Source organism: Marmota monax, unplaced genomic scaffold (assembly GCF_021218885.2).
Source record: "Marmota monax isolate L192 unplaced genomic scaffold, Marmota_monax_Labrador192_F-V1.1 WCK01_AAM20220418_F8-fsc00022, whole genome shotgun sequence".
NCBI lineage: Eukaryota > Metazoa > Chordata > Mammalia > Rodentia > Sciuridae > Marmota > Marmota monax.
In genome coordinates, this window is record NW_026695215.1 from 5,340,944 (window position 1) to 5,359,537 (window position 18,594).

Below are 18,594 nucleotides of genomic sequence, written 5' to 3' on the forward strand. Positions count from 1 at the left end.
TGTCAATAATATTGACAAAACATTTATTGACTTTAAGGCATATTCCAAGGTGCTTTTCTTTGGTGCTAGAATTTAGTTCAAACTTTTTGAACCATAACTTACAAGATTTTATTATATTTGTGACTCCTTATAAGTTGCTACTATTTCATGCAAAAAATAACAACTTATTATGAATTAAGAAAAAAAATAACGCCTGAGAAGATACTTAGCCTTATATGCAGTGCTTATGAACTTCTGTTAACAATTAAAATGGTACACAGGGTGTATGTGGGGTGTGGGTGTGGGTGTGTGTGTGTGTGTGTATGCGCTTGTATTGTAAAGAGGATAAACACTAAGCTGTGAGAGGATAGTCTGTAAGCCAGGAACTGTCACCTATGAAGAGTGTGAGGTACATTTTGACTCATCTCTGGGTTTATGGTTTTCAGGGAATTGATGCTGATGTCGCATCAGAAAAGCATCGAGCAGCTGCAGGAGACCATTAGACAGAAGATGCTTAGCGACGATAGCTGGAAGGAGAAGGTAATAGTGTGGCTTTCACCAGCCTGTGTCATATTTGCTTTTTAAAATTCTGCCCATTTGCTAGAATACTGTTCCAGATAGATTTTTTTGCTTCTAGGTACACTTTTGATCTCTTCTGGTATTTCCAACACTAAGTGTGTTTATGATGTGTGTATTTTCTAAAATATTACCCTACATAATAGGAAATTTAAAAAGTAAGAGCAGATTTTGAAATCTTGTAAGATTAAGAAAGCCCTTGTTTCTCATGCAGAAGCATGATTTTTTCCGAATGTTTACTTTTTTCACATAAGTGTTAGAATCTACATTTGATCAGTTGGGTTTTTGTTTGTTTGGTTTGGTTTGTTTTGGTTTGGTTTTTTGGTACCTGGGATTGAACTCAAGGGCACTTAAGCCACATCTCCAGTCCTTTTTTGTATTTTATTTAGAGATAGAGTCTCACTGAGTTGCTCGCTAAATTGCTGAGGCTGGGTTTAAACTCAAATCTTCCTGTCTCAGCCTCCCAAGCTGCCGGGATTATCAGGAGTACACCACTGCACCTAGCTGAACACGTTCTTTAAAAAAGGAAAATGTTCTTATAACTTCTCTTCTTCTCTTATAAGAAGATAATATAAAAGAATGGAAAATGACTTAAAGTCAGTTACGAACTTTCAAAATATTTACCCTGGCAAAATAAAGGGTTACCATTTAGCCTGCCATTATAAACAAATGTTTGCTTTTAGAGTATGAAAAAAAATGCACCAATTCTAATCTTTAGACTTTTGTGTATTTTCCAAAGTTGTAGCAGTGAAAATGTATTATTACTTTTGTAATTTTACATAGCATGAGTAATGTTTTTAAAATTGTTAATTCCCACCTTCTCAAGCCATGAATAGCTCTAGTCACTGAGATGACAACATCGTCTCCTAACATAGATTTCCAGTACTTCTTGATTGATCACTGGGCTCTACCCTGCACCCCTAAGTCTCTACCATGGAGCTACACTCCCAGTCTGGGTTTTTTTGTAAACTCTTAAATTTTCCCTTGAATGGGAGGTGGCCCCTGAAACTCAAGATTGTTTGACTGAAGTCCTAACAATTTGTGTAGTTGTTATTGGACTCTTCTCCTCAGGGACTAGATCCTATAACTTGTAACTTCTATCAATAAGCAGTGACCACTTTCAAACTAACATCTCCACCATGAATGCCCACTCTGCCATCAGCAAATTAAAACCCTTTAGGTGCTGTGGCTGGCTCAGGCCAATTCTAGTCTTTTCTGTTTCCAGTCTTCAAATGTATGAGCTGATAAGAGCCCTCCCTAAATCCTCACGTGCTCCCCTGTTCCTTAGCCTACAGAGTCAGGCAGTAATGATTGCTATGACTACAGTGCCATATTGGTGAAAGCAAAATTCGAGAGTATGGACTAAAGTTGCTGGAAGTGTCCCTCATAGCACAGCCCTTTCTTTCAAGGCCCACACTTTAATTCTTTTTAATGTTTACAAGCCTCATTGTACTTGATTATCTACTCTGTTTTTATTCATTTCTCCCGTCTTTACCAAATCCATGTTTTAAAATTCAAAAAGAAGATGATCAACTTAACAATCCAAAATATGCAAAGTAAAATGACAGATAGTTTTTAATTCATTCAACTGATAGACTTGCTTTGGCACCACACTGAAGAGCTAGCGAAATGGTGTCTCACACTTTCTCTAAGACACTGGAAATTAAAGCAACCTTCTTAAGACTTGTTCATTTGTATATATCAAGAGATACTGTAAATGTCCCTTCTCTGACTTGGAAATTTATCTGATGGAATTAACATGGTTGGAGATCAGCAATCCTTCCCTTTCCTCAGACTCCTGAGCTCCCTGTCTTAGACTATTTGGGGGAACCTGCTGGAGTATATGTGCCCCACCTGCACAGTCACCCCCACGTAGGGTTTTCAGATCCATTTCACTGGAGAGGGCATCTCTGCTTCTGACCCACCCTAGTCTCCTGCTTTCTGTGCTCTGGTTGTGAGGCACTAACACTGAGTAGATTCAGCAGCTGACCCTGCAGAACTTTATGCTCTTGCTTTATGCTAAGTTAATGTGATGGGGAAAATACTTGTAGGTAATAGTCTCAAAGTTCTTATTAAGACCATGATATCTGTCTCAGACGTCTTTAGGCATGTGTACTTTTCTATAGTTTGACTTCTTGTTAATAAACATCATTTAACTTGCAGTAAATCAAGCTCCAGGTCAGCAAAGCCAGGGAATGATAATTAGGTCTTGGCTGTGTTAGCTATTGAGATTACAAATAAAACTTCCCTAAAAGTCTTCTTATGAGAAAGAAGAATCACTAATATGACATTGTCATCTCTTTCTTGGGTCACTGTGCCTTTGCGTGGGAATGAAATGTTCCCTTTATAAATATATAATACATGTATTAGAGTAAACTTCATAGTTTAAATGCCTTTAACATTCAAAAACAGTAGACTGCAATTTGTGCTTGCGCTTAATTATTTTAGAGTATGTAAAAAGCTCATAATAGGAGCAATAGTTGCTATGCAGCAAGGATGGCACATTTTTAAAAAACAGTATTTACTAATTGTCATGGCTTTTTGTTTATTTGAAGTATTGCTTTGATCCAAAGAAAGCAAATTAATGTGCATGCTGAATCTTTAAAACTGGTCTCAAATGCACACTGTTGTTATTATTCAGTGAACACTTAGTAATTAAAAAAATCTCCCATAACCAAATTGCTTACATAACCAGTTCACGTCACTTATTGACTTGTTAGTACAACAAGCAGATCCCAAATATTCCTTTCTTAGATTATCATCAAGACATTAAATTTAGAAACATTTTAGAACTGCACTATTGACCCCATTTTAAGAACTACATAAAACTTTTGAAAACAAACAAAATCTTACTTCTGGCTGAAGTCTCTGAATTGATAGTGAAAATGCAAAGGAGAAAAGTTTACTTTAAGAGATATTAAATTTTTCTTGAAGAGAGAAAAATGTCTGAATTTTTTTTCAAATGGAAGAGCCAAATGTCTAATAATTCCTAATGTGTTGTAATGGACTATTAATGAAATAAAAAAGAATAGCATGTATAATACAAACTTTGATAGAGATGAAATTATTTATATAATATTTATTAACATTTATACCTAATAAATATATGGCTAAAAAGAATCGGAAGGCACAGTATTATTAAATTATGCAATGTAACTTTAATAATTGAATTCATAATATGAGATTGTTAACACATAGAAGCAAAATCTATGACAGTAGCACAATGTCTTGAAGGAAGAAATGGGAATCACGCTTCATAACAGTGGGTTATGTCCCAGTAAACCTACCACAAGTTGGAACTGCCATCATCAAGATACATTTAACACGTCTAGCATAGCTTAGCCCATCCTACTTCATATGTGCTCAGAGCTACAGGTATTAGCCTATAATTGGGCAAAACTATCTAGCAGAAAGCCTATTTTATAATAAAGTATCGAACATCTCAAATCAAAGTTCAAAGTATAGTTTCTGCTGAATACATCACTTTCAATATTACTGTCCGGGTGAAAGATCCTAGGTTGAGGCCACCTGTATGCTGTTTTCTTGTACAGTACATGGATGGTGTGTCACTAGAAGGTAGACTGCATTACAGATGTGTTCTAGAAGCCTTAAAGAAAAAGACTGACAGCTGACAAGCCAGTAAAGGAGATAAGTTAAATTTAAAACATATTCAATCCAAAAAGAAGATAGAAAAAGAGAGAAAAGATAAGGTGGGCCAAATAGAAAACACAACATAGGACAGTAGATTTATTAAAGGTGTTCTTACCAACAATAACAATAAATATAAATGGTCTAAATCAGGGATCAGAAAACTTTTTTTGTAAAGTTCTGGCAAGTCTTGGTTTTATGGACACAGCACCAGTCAACTTCGCCATTGCTCATAGGTAAGCAGCCAGAATGAATGGGCAATGACTGGCCAGAGTTTACTGATCTTGGTCTAAATATCTCCATTTAAAGAACATAGTTTTTCATTTTGGGTAAAAATGCAAGACCCTACCATCTGTTGACCAGAAGAAATGCACTTTAATATGAAGACACAAGCAGGTTAAAAGTAAAAGATATACTATGCTAACACAAAGCCAGAGGAAGTTGGAATAGCTTTATTATTGTTAGACCCAGCAGACCAGAGCAAAGATGTGAGAAAATTTAGAATATTGCCAGGGAAAAAAGAAGGTCATTTCATATGATAAAGTAGGGCATGATAATCCTAAACATTTAGTCACCTAATAGCAAAAATTGATGAAACTGCAAGGAGAAAGAGACAAATGTACAACCAGAGTCCAAAATGTAATCTCTCTTTGAATGACTGGCAGAAAAATAGCCAGAAAACCAGAAGGAATCTGTACTGTGGAAAATGATATAATAATGTATTTTTAAGAAATATTGAATAATATTATTAACAAACTGACCCAATTGACATTTATAGATATCCTCCACAGTAGAGTACACATTCTTCCTATGTAGCGTAAAGCATTTACCAAAATAAACCATTTTGTGTTATATAGAATTCTCAATCAATTCAGAAGACTTTAAATCATACAAAGTTTTTTTTCTCTTACTACAGTGGAATTAAATTAGAAATCATTAACCAAATGGTATCTGGAAAAATCCCCCAATATTTTGAAACTACATGAATACCACATCCACCTCATTAGCCACTCTGCTGTAAAAGGAGGAAGAAGGCAGGTTATAGGGGGAAACCAAGCACGGTTCCCCATAGAATCCACCAGAAACATCTGAGGATGCCAACCTCCCCGCCTCAGAGAACTCTTGATCTTGATAAAGTTACTTTACCTCTCTGAGCCTATTTCTTAATCTAGACACTGGGAATAATAGCTTCCAACTGGTATTTGTTTTTTTAACTTTTGGAAAATAGTACAATAATTTATTTTAGGAGATATATTTTCAAAAACAATATGTGCATATCAAATGTGAACAGTCAATCTGATCCCCATTTTCGTATCTGAAGTTCCCTTGGGCTTCGAAGGGAGTGACAGGTGATTATGTTCTAATGTGGTGAAGGCTCCATGGACAGTTAGGAAATAATAAAATCAGCCACAAAGTTCTCTGTTGGAAAATAATCAGTGAAAAGACAGTATTTTGCATATCAATACTAGATAGAGATGTTTTAAATACTAATTATGCATTTTAATAACAAATACAAAAGGAATGAGCTGTGTTCAGAATGCTCTGGACTCATTGGGAGGTCTTCACTGAGGAGATGGAGTTTGAACTAGTGGAGGTTATAGATAATAAAAAACAAAAATAAAAAACCTAAATCCTGGAATGTGTACACAGATCATTGATTTTTACTTTGTGTGACTCCTAAGCTCATATATTATTTATGTTTTTTTAAAAAGTCAATATTTTCCCACAATTATCAAAATTACTGTTACTGTATGAAGTAGCTTATGCATTATATGTGTAGCATCAACATCGTGTGTTTGCATAAAACATAAGTCCAGCAGTTTATATAAAATACAAACACGCAGCTGGGCATTCATTCAACCTCCTAATGATACATAGTGTATTCTGCAAGCAAACCACTGTGTGAGCTCTTCACTGTTCAAACTCGATAGGTCATGAAGGGACCAGCAGGCTCATGCCATGGGATTGTCACATTCAGATGACTCTTGTCATCCTATGTAGTTCTGGAAATTCCATCGGAAGCTCATTGCTTTGCTTTTCCTTCTCAGGTTGTGCAAATTGAAAACCAAGCCAGTAATAGTCAATCACTCTTTCCCCTTCTGCCCACGGTGCCTTTTCTTTCCCACAATCCGTATGCACCGTTCTTTTCTCTCAACCCACAAAAGTTCAAGGAGTCATTCAGGAGCAAGGTGTACACAGATCAATAACAGAACATTCTGCCACTCAAACCTTTTGCCCTTCCCACTTCTTCCTGAGTGCTTCCTTTGTTTCCTCCACATCAAAGGACCTCTTCTCCTTGAATAAAATTGAAGAACTTCTTTTTTAAAAGGTTCTTCCAAAGTTTTTTCTGTCATCTAATTTATACTGCGTCCTGTTCCACCTACTTTATGTACATTCCCACTCACTTATTTTGAGCAATCAGGATGGCAATAAGGAAGCTGCTCAGGAACTGATGGTGGCCAAAATTAGGGTAGTGGAGGGAGAGGTGAGAAGAAAGGGAGTCAAGGCATTTTTGTTAGGTGTGGCAGAGAGAGGGAGAGAATATGAGAGATTGCGCTATGGTTACCGATTTAAATAACCAATGGATGGTGGTGCTGTGTCCTGACACTGGGAGGGTCTGGGGAGGAACAGGTTTGGGGGAAGGTGTTCTGTCTAAGGCCATGCTGCTTATTGGAGACACTGTGAGCTGTCTAAATGGCTACAGGAGGCAAGTGGACATGAGTCCGTGATCTTCACACCAGAATCGATTCTGAATGCCCCCGAGGCCTTCCTCTTCTTTAGCAGTCTGAGAACAGCCCATGTGAACAATCCTATAACAGATCATCAGTAGACTTTTACCCAAACAATCCAGAAAGTTATTGAGAAAGACAGAATAGCTCCTCACATCACTATCAGACCAATTCCTGTGCATTTGGGGCACATGCCCAGTTCTAGCCCCAACTGACCTTCCAACTGGGGATGGTCTTCTGTCTTATTTTATTTAATTTAAAGGACTTCCTGTGGACTTTCTTAGCAAACCTTGTTTCTTGGCAAACCTCCCTTGAGATATCAGGCCTGAACCACACAGTTCTCCCAACTTACCAGGCATTTACCTCCAATTAGAGTTCATAATCACAGCACAGTACCATGCAGGCCTCAAGCCAGCCTGTTAGCAGGATTTCTCTGATCATCTCAGATGAACTCCAAGGCATGGATGACTCCAGCCCTCAGATTTGACCTCTCTCTTGCTCTAGTAGGCAGAGCCGAAACCAGTGGTAGGAAGACAGTGGAAAGAGATGGACATCGTTATCCTAAGTACATGTATGAAAACACGAATGGTGGAACTCTACTTTGTGTACAACCAGACGTGAAAAATTGTGCTGTATATGTATATTATGAATTGAAATGCATTCTGCTGCCCTATATAACAAATTAGAATAAATAAATAAATAACATTTAAAAGTAGAGTAGAACCAAGTACAGCAGACGTGGTCTCCCCCACAGGGTCTGAATGGTTGCTCACACGGGGACCCACCCCCAGCAATGCAATTCTTGGATTACATCCCTGACTGATGGGGGGGACAACTGGTGCAATTTGAATAGTATTATATCAATGTTCATTTTACTGCTTTTTATAATTGTACTGTAGTTCTACAAAAAAAGATCTCCTTGTTTTTACAAAACAAACAAACAAACAAAACCTCATGGAGGATGTGGGCTGAACTAGGAAACTACCTAGTGCCTGATGCTGTGCGAAGTGGGAACTCCTGCTGCTGGAGAGAGTTGCCACTTCTGGATATGACAGGCACCCAGCAGACCAGTCTCTGGAATAGATGCCACAGCAGGGACCAGAGAGTCAGCAGTGGAAGTCATTTCCCCTGACGGCTGAGTCCCTGCTCAGGCTGAGCTTACACACAGGCTTTGCCTCATTTAATCCTCCAACGCCCGCGAGGGAGCTAGTTGTGACCCTCCAGGACAGGTTCTGGCTCCAGCTTCAGATCACAAGCTAGCCAGTGGCAGGGCCAGGATTTAGAACCAAGATCAAACTCAATTCCATCACAAAACCAAGTCCTTGTTTATTCTCCCTACAGTTCACAGAAGCTTCAGAGACTGAACCAAGGGATTTCTGAATCCCCTCTGGCACTGTGATTCTGAGTCAGCTGTAGTGTTTTCCTTTAGTCATCCTTCTAGCCTTCATAACCTCAGGATGACAATCTGTGAACTCCATCAAGAAAAGGCCATTTGCAAAATCAACACCTGCCCCTGTAGCTCCTCTGAATTTCAGCTGACCTCAGTCTAAGGACCGCAAGAAAAAAAATTTTTTTCTACTTATGGGTTGCTGGCAAAGACTGAATTTTTAGTGTAAATGACTAAGCTTTTAGTCATGACATATAAATGACTCAGTTTTTAGTATTTTTGAAGACTCTAATGCTAACTTCTGTAGTAATATTTTAGATTTTAGGTCTCCCCAGGTCTTATAATACTTGACCCAAGATCATTTTTTCTGGCCCAGATTCTAAGTTTGAATTTTAAGTACCTGAAATTTTTAAACAGTTTAATTAAAACTTGATGCTAGAATTTTTTTTAAAAAATCAAGTCTGAAAATAAGCTTAATGTACCTATTTCTAGATAAAGTGGTTTTATATATGGGTTAACATTGTTTTCTAGATTGAGACTGAACTTGCCAAGGAAAGAGCCCGACACTTAGCTGAATTCGAGGAGAAGGCTCTTCTCTTTAAAGAAGAAGCAAAATTGGAACTTGATATTGAAAAAGAAAAACACCAAGAAATAATCCAAAAGTATAAGAAGGAACAGAAAGAACTACAAATGAAGGTCAGCAATTGTTACTTCATCACTATTTAAGGGGCCAGTACTTCCACCTAGGGACACTGCAGTATTCTTAACTCCCATGGCTGTCCTGTGGCTACTGTGCTTGGTTGTAGCCACACAGGTAAAACAGTCTGGCTCTTCTCCAGGTGGATAACTAGATAAGTTGTGTAAGCATATAATCCAGATGCGTGGGATTTTCTACTAAGATAAACTTACCTTTAAAACAGCATACACTTTATGACTAATAATTAGCCTGGCTGGATATTCCAAACAGCTCAGTATCCATCATCAAAATTGAAGTGTTTTATGTAATTAAAAATTTCCCAACTAAAATACATCTTTTTAAATGTAGAAATTTCCAGTTCCAAACATTGTTGAAAGAAGAGAAAATATTTTCAAAACATAACACACCTTTCTAATTTCTTAAACAGTGTGCCCTAAACTTAAGGTTTTATTAAGATTTCCGTTTTTATAGGACCTAAGTATAGGGTGTGTGTGTGTGTGTGTGTGTGTGTGTGTGTGTGTGTGTGTTAATCAAGGCCCAGTGGGGAAAAAATATTTTGATTAACTCATTAGAGTCCACACTGATGAAGTATCAAATGAGCCTGACATCTCTGCGTGGGTGTGAAGGAGCAACCAAGGAGATGTTGTTCAGTGGTCCACTCTGAACCACAGGTCGGTCCGGCTGCGTGAGTGTGTGACTGTGTAGCACAGGACCCCACACTCAGAAATGCTTTGTGCTATGGATTTAATGTTCTGCATATGCTGCCTTGAAATTCTTGATGGCTTATCTTTGAGATTTCGTAAGTAAAATCCTATGGAGATAGTGGAGCATGTGCCACCAGCTTGGAGCCTCGGCTCACCTCAATTCTGGTCTCCCACCCCTTGTGCCAAGGGCCACGCTGAGTTCCCCTGCCCATCCTCCCCTCACCTTGCAACTGCAGTTGCAGGACTGGGCTGTTCAGGATCCCATGGGCAGAGGAACACTGGAAAGCAGGCCTGAACTTGCCAGATGGTTTGGTTTCTCACAAGAAGTCGTAAGTCCAAATTTTTGTAAGTGAAGTCTCCTGATTTTTAAATGTTAACTGCCTTTTAAAAAAAATCAAAACATATGGCCAGGTGAACCTCCTATCCCCAGGATAACTTGCTCAGTCTCAAGGTCGCCTCTCCTCTGGGTGGAGAAATCCACTGTTCAGACCTACAGTGACCCTCTTTCCTTCTGGACTAACTGCAGAAAATAGAATATTAATTTATAAAATGACCAATTGTGGTGAATAGATTTCTCTCAAGAATTACACCTTATGTAAATTTAACATTTGAAACAAATTTGGATACATAACTCTTTTAAGTAATAGTTCACAAAGCCCTTGGAACTTTGATCTATAAATGCCTTCCAGACTCTTTGTGGGCTAGTTTCTTGTTTTGCTAATATTTATAATACGACAATATCTGTAGCAGAAGTAATAAGGATATGTTTCATCAGAAGTATCTTTGTTCTTCCTTGTTTTTCTGTTCTTTGTTTAGTTTTTTTTGTTTGTTTTGTTTTGTTTTAAGGAGAAAGAAAACAGTCTTTTCCCTTCTAAAGATTTCATGCTACAGGGAAAAGCTTCCCCAGGTTATTGTCTCATATTCATCTAGAAGCCTCAAGAAGCAGTACTTTTTCACAGTATCTGGATATTCTCTAGAATTTCACTGTCCATTATGATGGTCATATGTGGCTACTAATAATTCAATTAAATTAGTCAAAATTAAATAAAATTTAATATTCAGTTCTCAGTTACATCAGTCACATTGCAAGGGCTCAGTAGCCTATACTGGCTTTCAAGAGCCTATCCTGGTCATCCCCTTCCAGCTCAGTCCTATCAGTGGTATTACAGAGGTAGCTATGTTGAGAGTATTCACACCATGCCAATTAGATACATATTTGACTTTTTTGTGTGTGGGGAGTCAATTTTAAACATTTACCAGCACACTACTTCAAAAACCATATGTGGCCAGGCAAGTGGTATATGCCTATAATCCCAGCAGCTCAGGAGGCTGAAGCTGGAAGATTGTAAGTTCAAAGCCAGCTTTAGCAACTTAGCAAGGCCCTAAGCAACTCAGCCAGACCCCGCCTCAAAATAATATAAAAAGGACTAGGGGGATGTGGCTCAGTGGTTGAGTTCCCCTGGGTTCAGTCCCCTGTACCAAAATAAATAAATAAATAAGTGGCTAGTGGCCACCATATTGGATAATGCAGAATATTTCCATCAGAAGTTTTGTTGGGCAGTGTTGCTCTAAAAGGTGAAGACAGAAAGGAAGAAAAGAAAAATTATGTCAAGGGAAACTTAATTGTATGATATTAATAGAGTATAACTGTGGTGCCCCCCTTCCTGCATCTCCAAATATCAGGCATTTTGAGGTCCTGCAGCCAACCTAGCTAGGTCCAGCCAGGCCCTTAATCTACTTTGTCAGGACCTGAGCTATCCTTGGCAGCTCAATGTAGTCACAAATATTATGTATTTCCAAGGGTACCCAACTGATCAATGTGATACCATTTTAGGTGGAAAAATGAATCACACTAACTTTTTTATTATTTTTTTAAATTTATATATGACAGCAGAATGCATTACAATTCATATGACATACATAGAGCACAGATTTTCATATCTCTGGTTATATACAAAGTATATTTACACCAATTCATGTCTTCATACATGTACTTTGGATAATGATGACCATCAAATTCCACCATCATTTCTAACCCCATGACTCCCTCCTTCCCCTCCTACCCCTCTGCCCTATATAGAGTTCATCTGTTCCACCCATGCTCCCCTTCCCTATCCCACTATAAATCAGACTCCTTATATCAGAGAAAACATTTGGCATTTGGTTTTTTGGGATTGGCTAACTTCACTTAGCATTCCTTATCTTCTCTAACTCCATCCATTTACCTGCAAATGCTATGATTTTTATTCTCTTTTATTGCTGAGTAATATTCCATTGTGTATAAATGCCACATTTTTTATCCATTCATCAACTGAATAACTTTTAAAAGAAAATATTGAAGGCCTATGGATGTCATGGAGTTTGTTTTCCTCTAGTTAGAAGAACATACTAGAGTAACCCTCTTAAAAACCTGGATCTCTGTAGTTATCTAGAAACTGTTGCCTACAAACTAATATGATGTTTATCTTACAGATATCTGACTTAATCGCAGGTGCTACAAGAGACCTAAGGCTGGAAGTGACCACTCTTAAAGAAAAACTCCACAAATCCCACATCCAATACACAGAAGAATCTGAGTCAAAGAAAAAAGAAATTGAAAACCTAAAAAATTTGGTTGCAGAATTTGAATCTCGTTTGAAGAAGGAAATTGACAGTAATCATTCAGTTTCAGAAGACTTGAGGAAGGAAATGAAACACAAGTCAGATGAACTGGAAAGAGTATTGCTGGCACAAACACAACTGATACAACAACTTAGCCAGTCCCAGGAAGAGGTAGGATGCAGATCATGGTACCTTTGCAATTAGCGTAATACATGAACACAAAGGGTAGGTTGGTGTCATGGCAAGTGTCTGGCTCTGTCCTTAACAGAGCAGTCACTTAACCTCTGGGCCTGGCTTCCTTTGGTGTAAGATGAATACACTGAACTACATAATCTCTGAAGTTCCCTCAGTGCCCAGTTCAGTGTTGCAAATGACTAAAATCTCTAAGCCTAGGAATCTTTATGTATTTATGTCTTATTTGTTTTAACATTGACTCATTGCTTAAGTTAAAAAGATATTATTGAATAATATAAATACAAATTTACTTTAGTGTTTTACATTTCTGTCAACCTAAATTCATAAGGTAATTTACATGCTTTAGTCTTCTTCCTTACATATGCTTAATCATTTCAGCCATGTTTTTATTTAGACAGCTTGGAAAACTTTTTTCTACCAAAGTCTTATTTCTAAACTGATAAGCAGTTTAGAAATAGGGGAACAACTAATTTGTTCTCTAATCACCAACATCTGTTTCATTATAATATTTGATCCCACTTACGATAGTAGAGCAAATAAAGACAAATGGAGGTAAATTCTGAATGTCAGTGAGGAATAATATTTTTGCTGGTTTTTCCTTAATTAAGGAATAAAAATAATAAAGGAATAATAATATCAATTATTAACAACAAATATGCCATAGTCTTGCTATATTTAAGTTATCAACTAAAATAGAAAGTTTATGACACCATTGTAACTACAAAGTGAACCTATCCCAAAGAAATACAAGCTAAAATATGGAATGGACAAAATACAGGTTCAAGAATAATGCCCAAGACGACTTTATAAAATAGAAATTACTTACCTGTTCTGGATGGGGAACTGATTGAAAAGCTTGAATAATTCCCTCGAGGTCATTAAATTTGGTGGAGCCCAGATTCAAAGTTGAATCTCTTGGTATGATGTTTCTTCTTTTGGGAAACCTAAGTTCTAGTCAATCTGCTTCTAAATTTCAGAGTGGCCACATGCTATCTCCTGGCCTCAACTATCTACCTACTTACTACTTTTAAAAGGAAAAACAAACAAAAACCAATTTGCATGCTCTTACTCCTCTGGATGGTGAGGGAATCAGGGGATTGTCTTACCTCCCCAGCAAGGGAGCCTCTCCCAAGCCAGGGAGGAGAGGAGGACAGCAGAGTGGACTGAGTGCCACCAGGGAACTGACATGCCAGACAGCAGTGTGGCAGTTCCAGAGGCGAGGCAGCAGGTCAGAGGGGCGAGAAGTGGAGGCAATGAGTTAGGGGTCTGAGTCCCAAGAGAAACTGTGATACAGGAAGGAGGAGTAACTTAATCAGGACAGGTAGAAAGAGATGAAAGTGTCAAATTCAGAAAATATGAATTTTCCTCTGGGTGCAAGGCACCATGCTAAGTGAGCACTGGTGACATAATTCGGAATAAAACTGATGTCTGCATTTCCGGCCTTCAAAGAATTTAAAGAAAAACTTTCATGAGTAATTAAATTCTCTCTAGAGGAGAGAACAATCTAAACAAATTTAGCTATGAAAAACAGGCGAAAAGCTAGGTAATTTGCCTTAAGAGCCTGTATTTATTATGTATTGCTATGTGACAAATTATCTCCAATTCAGCAGTTTCAAACTACAAAATTATCATTTCTGAGGGTCTCACCAGACCACATGGTATCAGTGAACCCAGAGGTGTGCAGTCTTACCTGAAGACCTAGCTGGGGGAGGCCTGGCCTCCAGCTAGGGTGGTGGTGGGTGGGCAGAGCTATGGCCTCCAGCCCACTTGGATGATTATGCACAGGATTTTCTTCCTCACAGGCTATTGACCTGAGAACCTCTAGCTGTTGGCCAGAAGCCCTCGTAAGCCCTTGCCACAGGTAGCTCCTTAGACCAGTGCATCCACTGGCTCCCTTGGGGTGAGGAGGCAGAGGAGAGAAGGGTGCCAAGACAAGAGCCGCAGTCCTTGTATGACCAAGTCTCCGAAGTGCTATCCCACTGCCCCCACTATGAGGCAATGAGCCCAGCCCACACTCAAGGTGAAGCAAGCGCACAAATTTGACCATCAAGACTGCAGAAACCTCTGGGGCCATTTTAATGGCTTCCAACCAAAGGCCCTCTGGAAGTGATTTTAGCAAAAGAAATCAGATTGAAAACAAAGAGATTTTGCTATCACACAAAAGAAGCTATATCTGGACCTGTCTTGCTCTTTAGTTACAAAAGAAAGCCACTTAGAAATGAGGTTTCATTTAAAATACATACTGACTGTTAAAAGAACATAGTGGGTTGGTATATAAATGGTCATTGATCATCACTAGAGAGGAGAAAAGGATCATCTCTAGAATAAAGAAAGCTAATAAAAGATGAGCATGGGGCAGCTATGGGAGGAGAGGGTAGACTAGATCTTCCATTGGAAGCTACTAAAGTGTCACCCCTAAAGTAAATAATGAAAACTGAAGTGTAAATAAATAAGGCTATTCTCTAGCTAAGCATACCAAAATCCAGAATATGCTTATGAAAATAGGGAATGGGCCAATAAAAGTAACAGGATTTATGAGCCAGAAAGCATAGAAGCTGTGAATAGAAGCATTAAAGTGAAAAGTACTATTTTCTTTTTTGATCATACATTCCAGACACTTAAATTTCTTGGATTCTAGAGAAATGAAGCTGCATTTAAGTGAAGAATAAATTCCCATTAGCATGAAGAATTAATGGTCTAATAAGAGGCTCGAATAAAAGGAAGAAAGCCCTATTCTCTTCCAAGTGGCCAAAGAAGGGGCAGACTTTGCTTTTAATTGTATGAAGACAAGTTCTCCAGGCTAGCCTCTGAAGGGCAAGACAAGCCTCCCTAAGTAGATCAGGGATTATTGAAGCCACAATAGCAGCATAGAGTATAGCAAGAGAAAGGGTACAGGCCATAAGCAGAGAGAAAATGGAAAGTAAAACTGTACTGGAAATGTAACTGTGAACAAGAGCCCCTAAAAATTCTTGCTGGGGAATAGACACATACATTAAAACTTTGAAACTTCAAAAACAAAAAAGAAAAGGAAGTTGAGAAGAGAAAGTCAATATGTTAAAGAATAGCAAGTTGTCATCAAAGCCAAGTTAAAAATGGGCACACGCTTCCAGGGATCAGTCTGCCTTCATGCTAGTTCCATGTAAATTTTATCAAGAGAATATGGTCTCGTGGTTATGGCCTTATTGTAAGCCAGAGAAAGAACATGGCAAATTGAGGAAAAAAAATCTAAAAAGCTCACGTAAGAGAACCAAAGGAAAACCAGTGCAGAGGGCTCAGCATTTTTGTTAAGACTGTAGATAAGGCGCAGAAAGGAGCAGGAATTTTAAATTCTGCGATTCCTATAGCCCATCCATGATGAAAGATATTCAGAAAATAATCCTCTTGGTTAAACATGGAGAATTGAATCTCTACTTCCATTTTGCTGCCACAGAAATGGGGGGAAAATAATAAAAAGTGATTAATCCACAAGGGCAAAGAGAAAAAGAGGAGTAGATGCCAGGTGGAAAAGATGCTGCTGGACCTGGGGGCACACACCTGTGGTCACAGCAACTCTGGAGGCTGCAGCAGGGAGATTGAGAATCCGAGGCCAGCCTCACCAACTTAGTGAGACCCTGTCTCAAAATAAAAAGCAAAAAGGGCTAGGGATGCAGCTCAGTGGTAAAGTTCTCTGGATTCAATCAGAGGTTAAAAAAAAAAGGAAAAAAAAAAGATGTTGACAAAATTTTGGAAAATGGAAAGCAAATGGCTAAGAGGTGGCTACAGACCACTGACTTAGGAGTCTATAGACTATTGAGACCCTAATGTCTATGGTGATAAGGCCAGGGGATCAAATGGAGCAGACCTAAGTGAGTGATAACACTGGAGACTCAGGAATTGGAGACACCAGATACCTCTGAAAGAGGGACAGAAGAGAGAAGCTGAAAGCAGGAGAGCTTGCAAGATTGTAAAGGGAGCAAGTAGATCTTGAGGTGGCTTCCCCAGTCTCCATGCAGCCTGCAGAATACTAGAGGTTCATTCTCTAGTAAAATTGGATGGGAGAAGCACTGGACCTGAGCATACAAGACAGCAGAGTGTGGGGTGAAACAGGAGCTGGAGGGAATCTGCTTGTTAAATGGGAGAACTCCCATTCCCATCACACACTCAACTCCCAGAACACTGGCCAGCAGGTTTATTCATCAGTAGGCAAGAAGTTGGAAGAGCCCTTTCCAGGGAAATGAGCTGCCTCAAAAGAAGATATCTGTGTATTCTGACCATGAGGGGGCCCATGAAATGTCCAGGTCCATGTGCAGTCTACCTAGTCTCGGGTGTACCAGCCAGTAAGCCCTATCCATGCACATGGAGCTCCAAGTAACATCTGGGAACCCGATTTTCAGCATAAACAGCCAAAGATCTCCAAGTATTTGAGAAATATATGTACTATGAAGGACAGAAACCAGAAATGAACAAATAAGGGGGAAAAATGAAGAAGAACTTAGAAGTAACAAATATAAAACCACACATGGGTCAGAAGAGTGCTTCAGGAAAAAGATATAATGTGGTGTTATAACACAACACCACAAACTGGGTAAATCATTTTAAAAAAAGTCTATTTTGGCTCATGATCTGGTTGCTTAAGGCCAAATGTCATATCTATTGATGGCATTTTTTCTGGCAGAGTCCTGAGATAGCACAGGACTTCACATGGGAAGAAACAGAATATGTGTGGGATTGCACATGTGTGTGTGTGTGTGTGTGTGTGTGTGTGTTCTGCTCGCACTTCCTCTTCATATAAAGCCACCAGGATTCAATCACAAGGGCTTTACCCTAATGACCTTATCTAATTTTATTTGTTAGAACTAAAGGATGGGCCACACACAAACTTCATGGATCAGCACAGCTTTTATTCAGGAATGGAGTCACACCTCTGATGGACCCACTTTCCTTGTGGAAAAAGAGCCACTGGCCAAAGGGCAGTTTGTGCTTATATAGGTTATACTGAGAGGTAACTTAATCATTGACAGAGCATGTCTAATAGAAGATCTGGGGTCAGCAGTCAGTTGACCAGATGGAGGGTCTGGGATCAGTGTTCAGTATTTATCTCTTTCCCTCCAGGGTCTCATTGCACTGTCACTGGGAAAGGACTTATTTTGGGAAGAATCAACGCTTGGGCTTCTTCCCAGAGACTGCCAGTCTAGGCTTTAGTGGATATGCCCTCCCCAGGGTTTGTCTTGTCACTGGAAAAAGAATGTCTTGGGACAGCATCAGTGTTGTCAGTGTGCTGCCTTCTTCCTCACTCCCTCTGCCTGAGCCACACTGTTTTGGAGTTTGTCATTTTCCATATCAAACATTATTACTCCCAAAGGCCCTGCCTCTAAACATCAGAGTTGAATTAAATTTCATCCCTTTATATCTTACAATGGGGATTAAATTTCAATGCATGAAGCCTTGGGGGACACACTCAAACCACATACAAACCATAGCAAATGTCCTCAGAAAAGGGATACTGTTGTATCATTAAATGTGAACAAGAAGCTATGAAAAAAGAACAAGAATAATTATTAAAATATAAAAGCCAAAGTAAAAAAAAGAAAGAAAAGAAATATTTGGGCTAGATAATGAAGATTTTAAAAAAAAAAAAAAGTCTTCCAGAAAGTAGCAGGGAAAAAAAAGCAGACATAGAAGAAAATAAAATTAGGAAACTGAGCCAGAACATCTAATCACCCACTTGTAGGAATTCAGAAAGAGAGCACAGAGGAAGTGGAGAGAAGGAAACTACCCAGAAGTTAATTTCAAGAACATAGCCAAGAACAGAGAGTGCATAGCACAGCCTCCCAAGGACATTTGTCATGAAATGTCAGTGCCCTAAGCTATGTTGAGAAACACAAGTACTTAGAATCTTCAGAGATGGGGAGCAGGTCACTTTAAAAGGATCAAGGGTCAAAATGGCATAAGAATCCTTAACAACCACAGTAGAAAATAAAAGAAAATGCCTTCCAGATTCTGAAGGAAAGAACTTGCAGCCTAGAATTCCTTATCCTGCTAAACTATCAAGTAAGCCTAAGTGTCAAATAAGGGTATTTCCAGACAGTGGGGTCTTCA

General features: G+C 38.8%; 1 protein-coding gene across 5 annotated transcripts in view; it reads left to right on the forward strand.

The window, feature by feature from the left end:
- Lekr1 (leucine, glutamate and lysine rich 1) overlaps positions 1–18,594 on the forward strand; it is a 169,511-nt gene that overhangs the window by 121,296 nt on the left and 29,621 nt on the right. For 4 of the 5 annotated variants that reach the window (XM_046431685.2, XM_046431682.2, XM_058574973.1 and 1 more), the window contains 3 exons: positions 426–519; positions 8,851–9,015; positions 12,193–12,492. In XM_046431685.2, coding sequence (XP_046287641.1) covers positions 426–519; positions 8,851–9,015; positions 12,193–12,492 — 559 coding nt within the window. The remainder of the gene's footprint in view (positions 1–425; positions 520–8,850; positions 9,016–12,192; positions 12,493–18,594) is intronic. The other variant, XM_058574972.1, reaches the window with a different exon arrangement.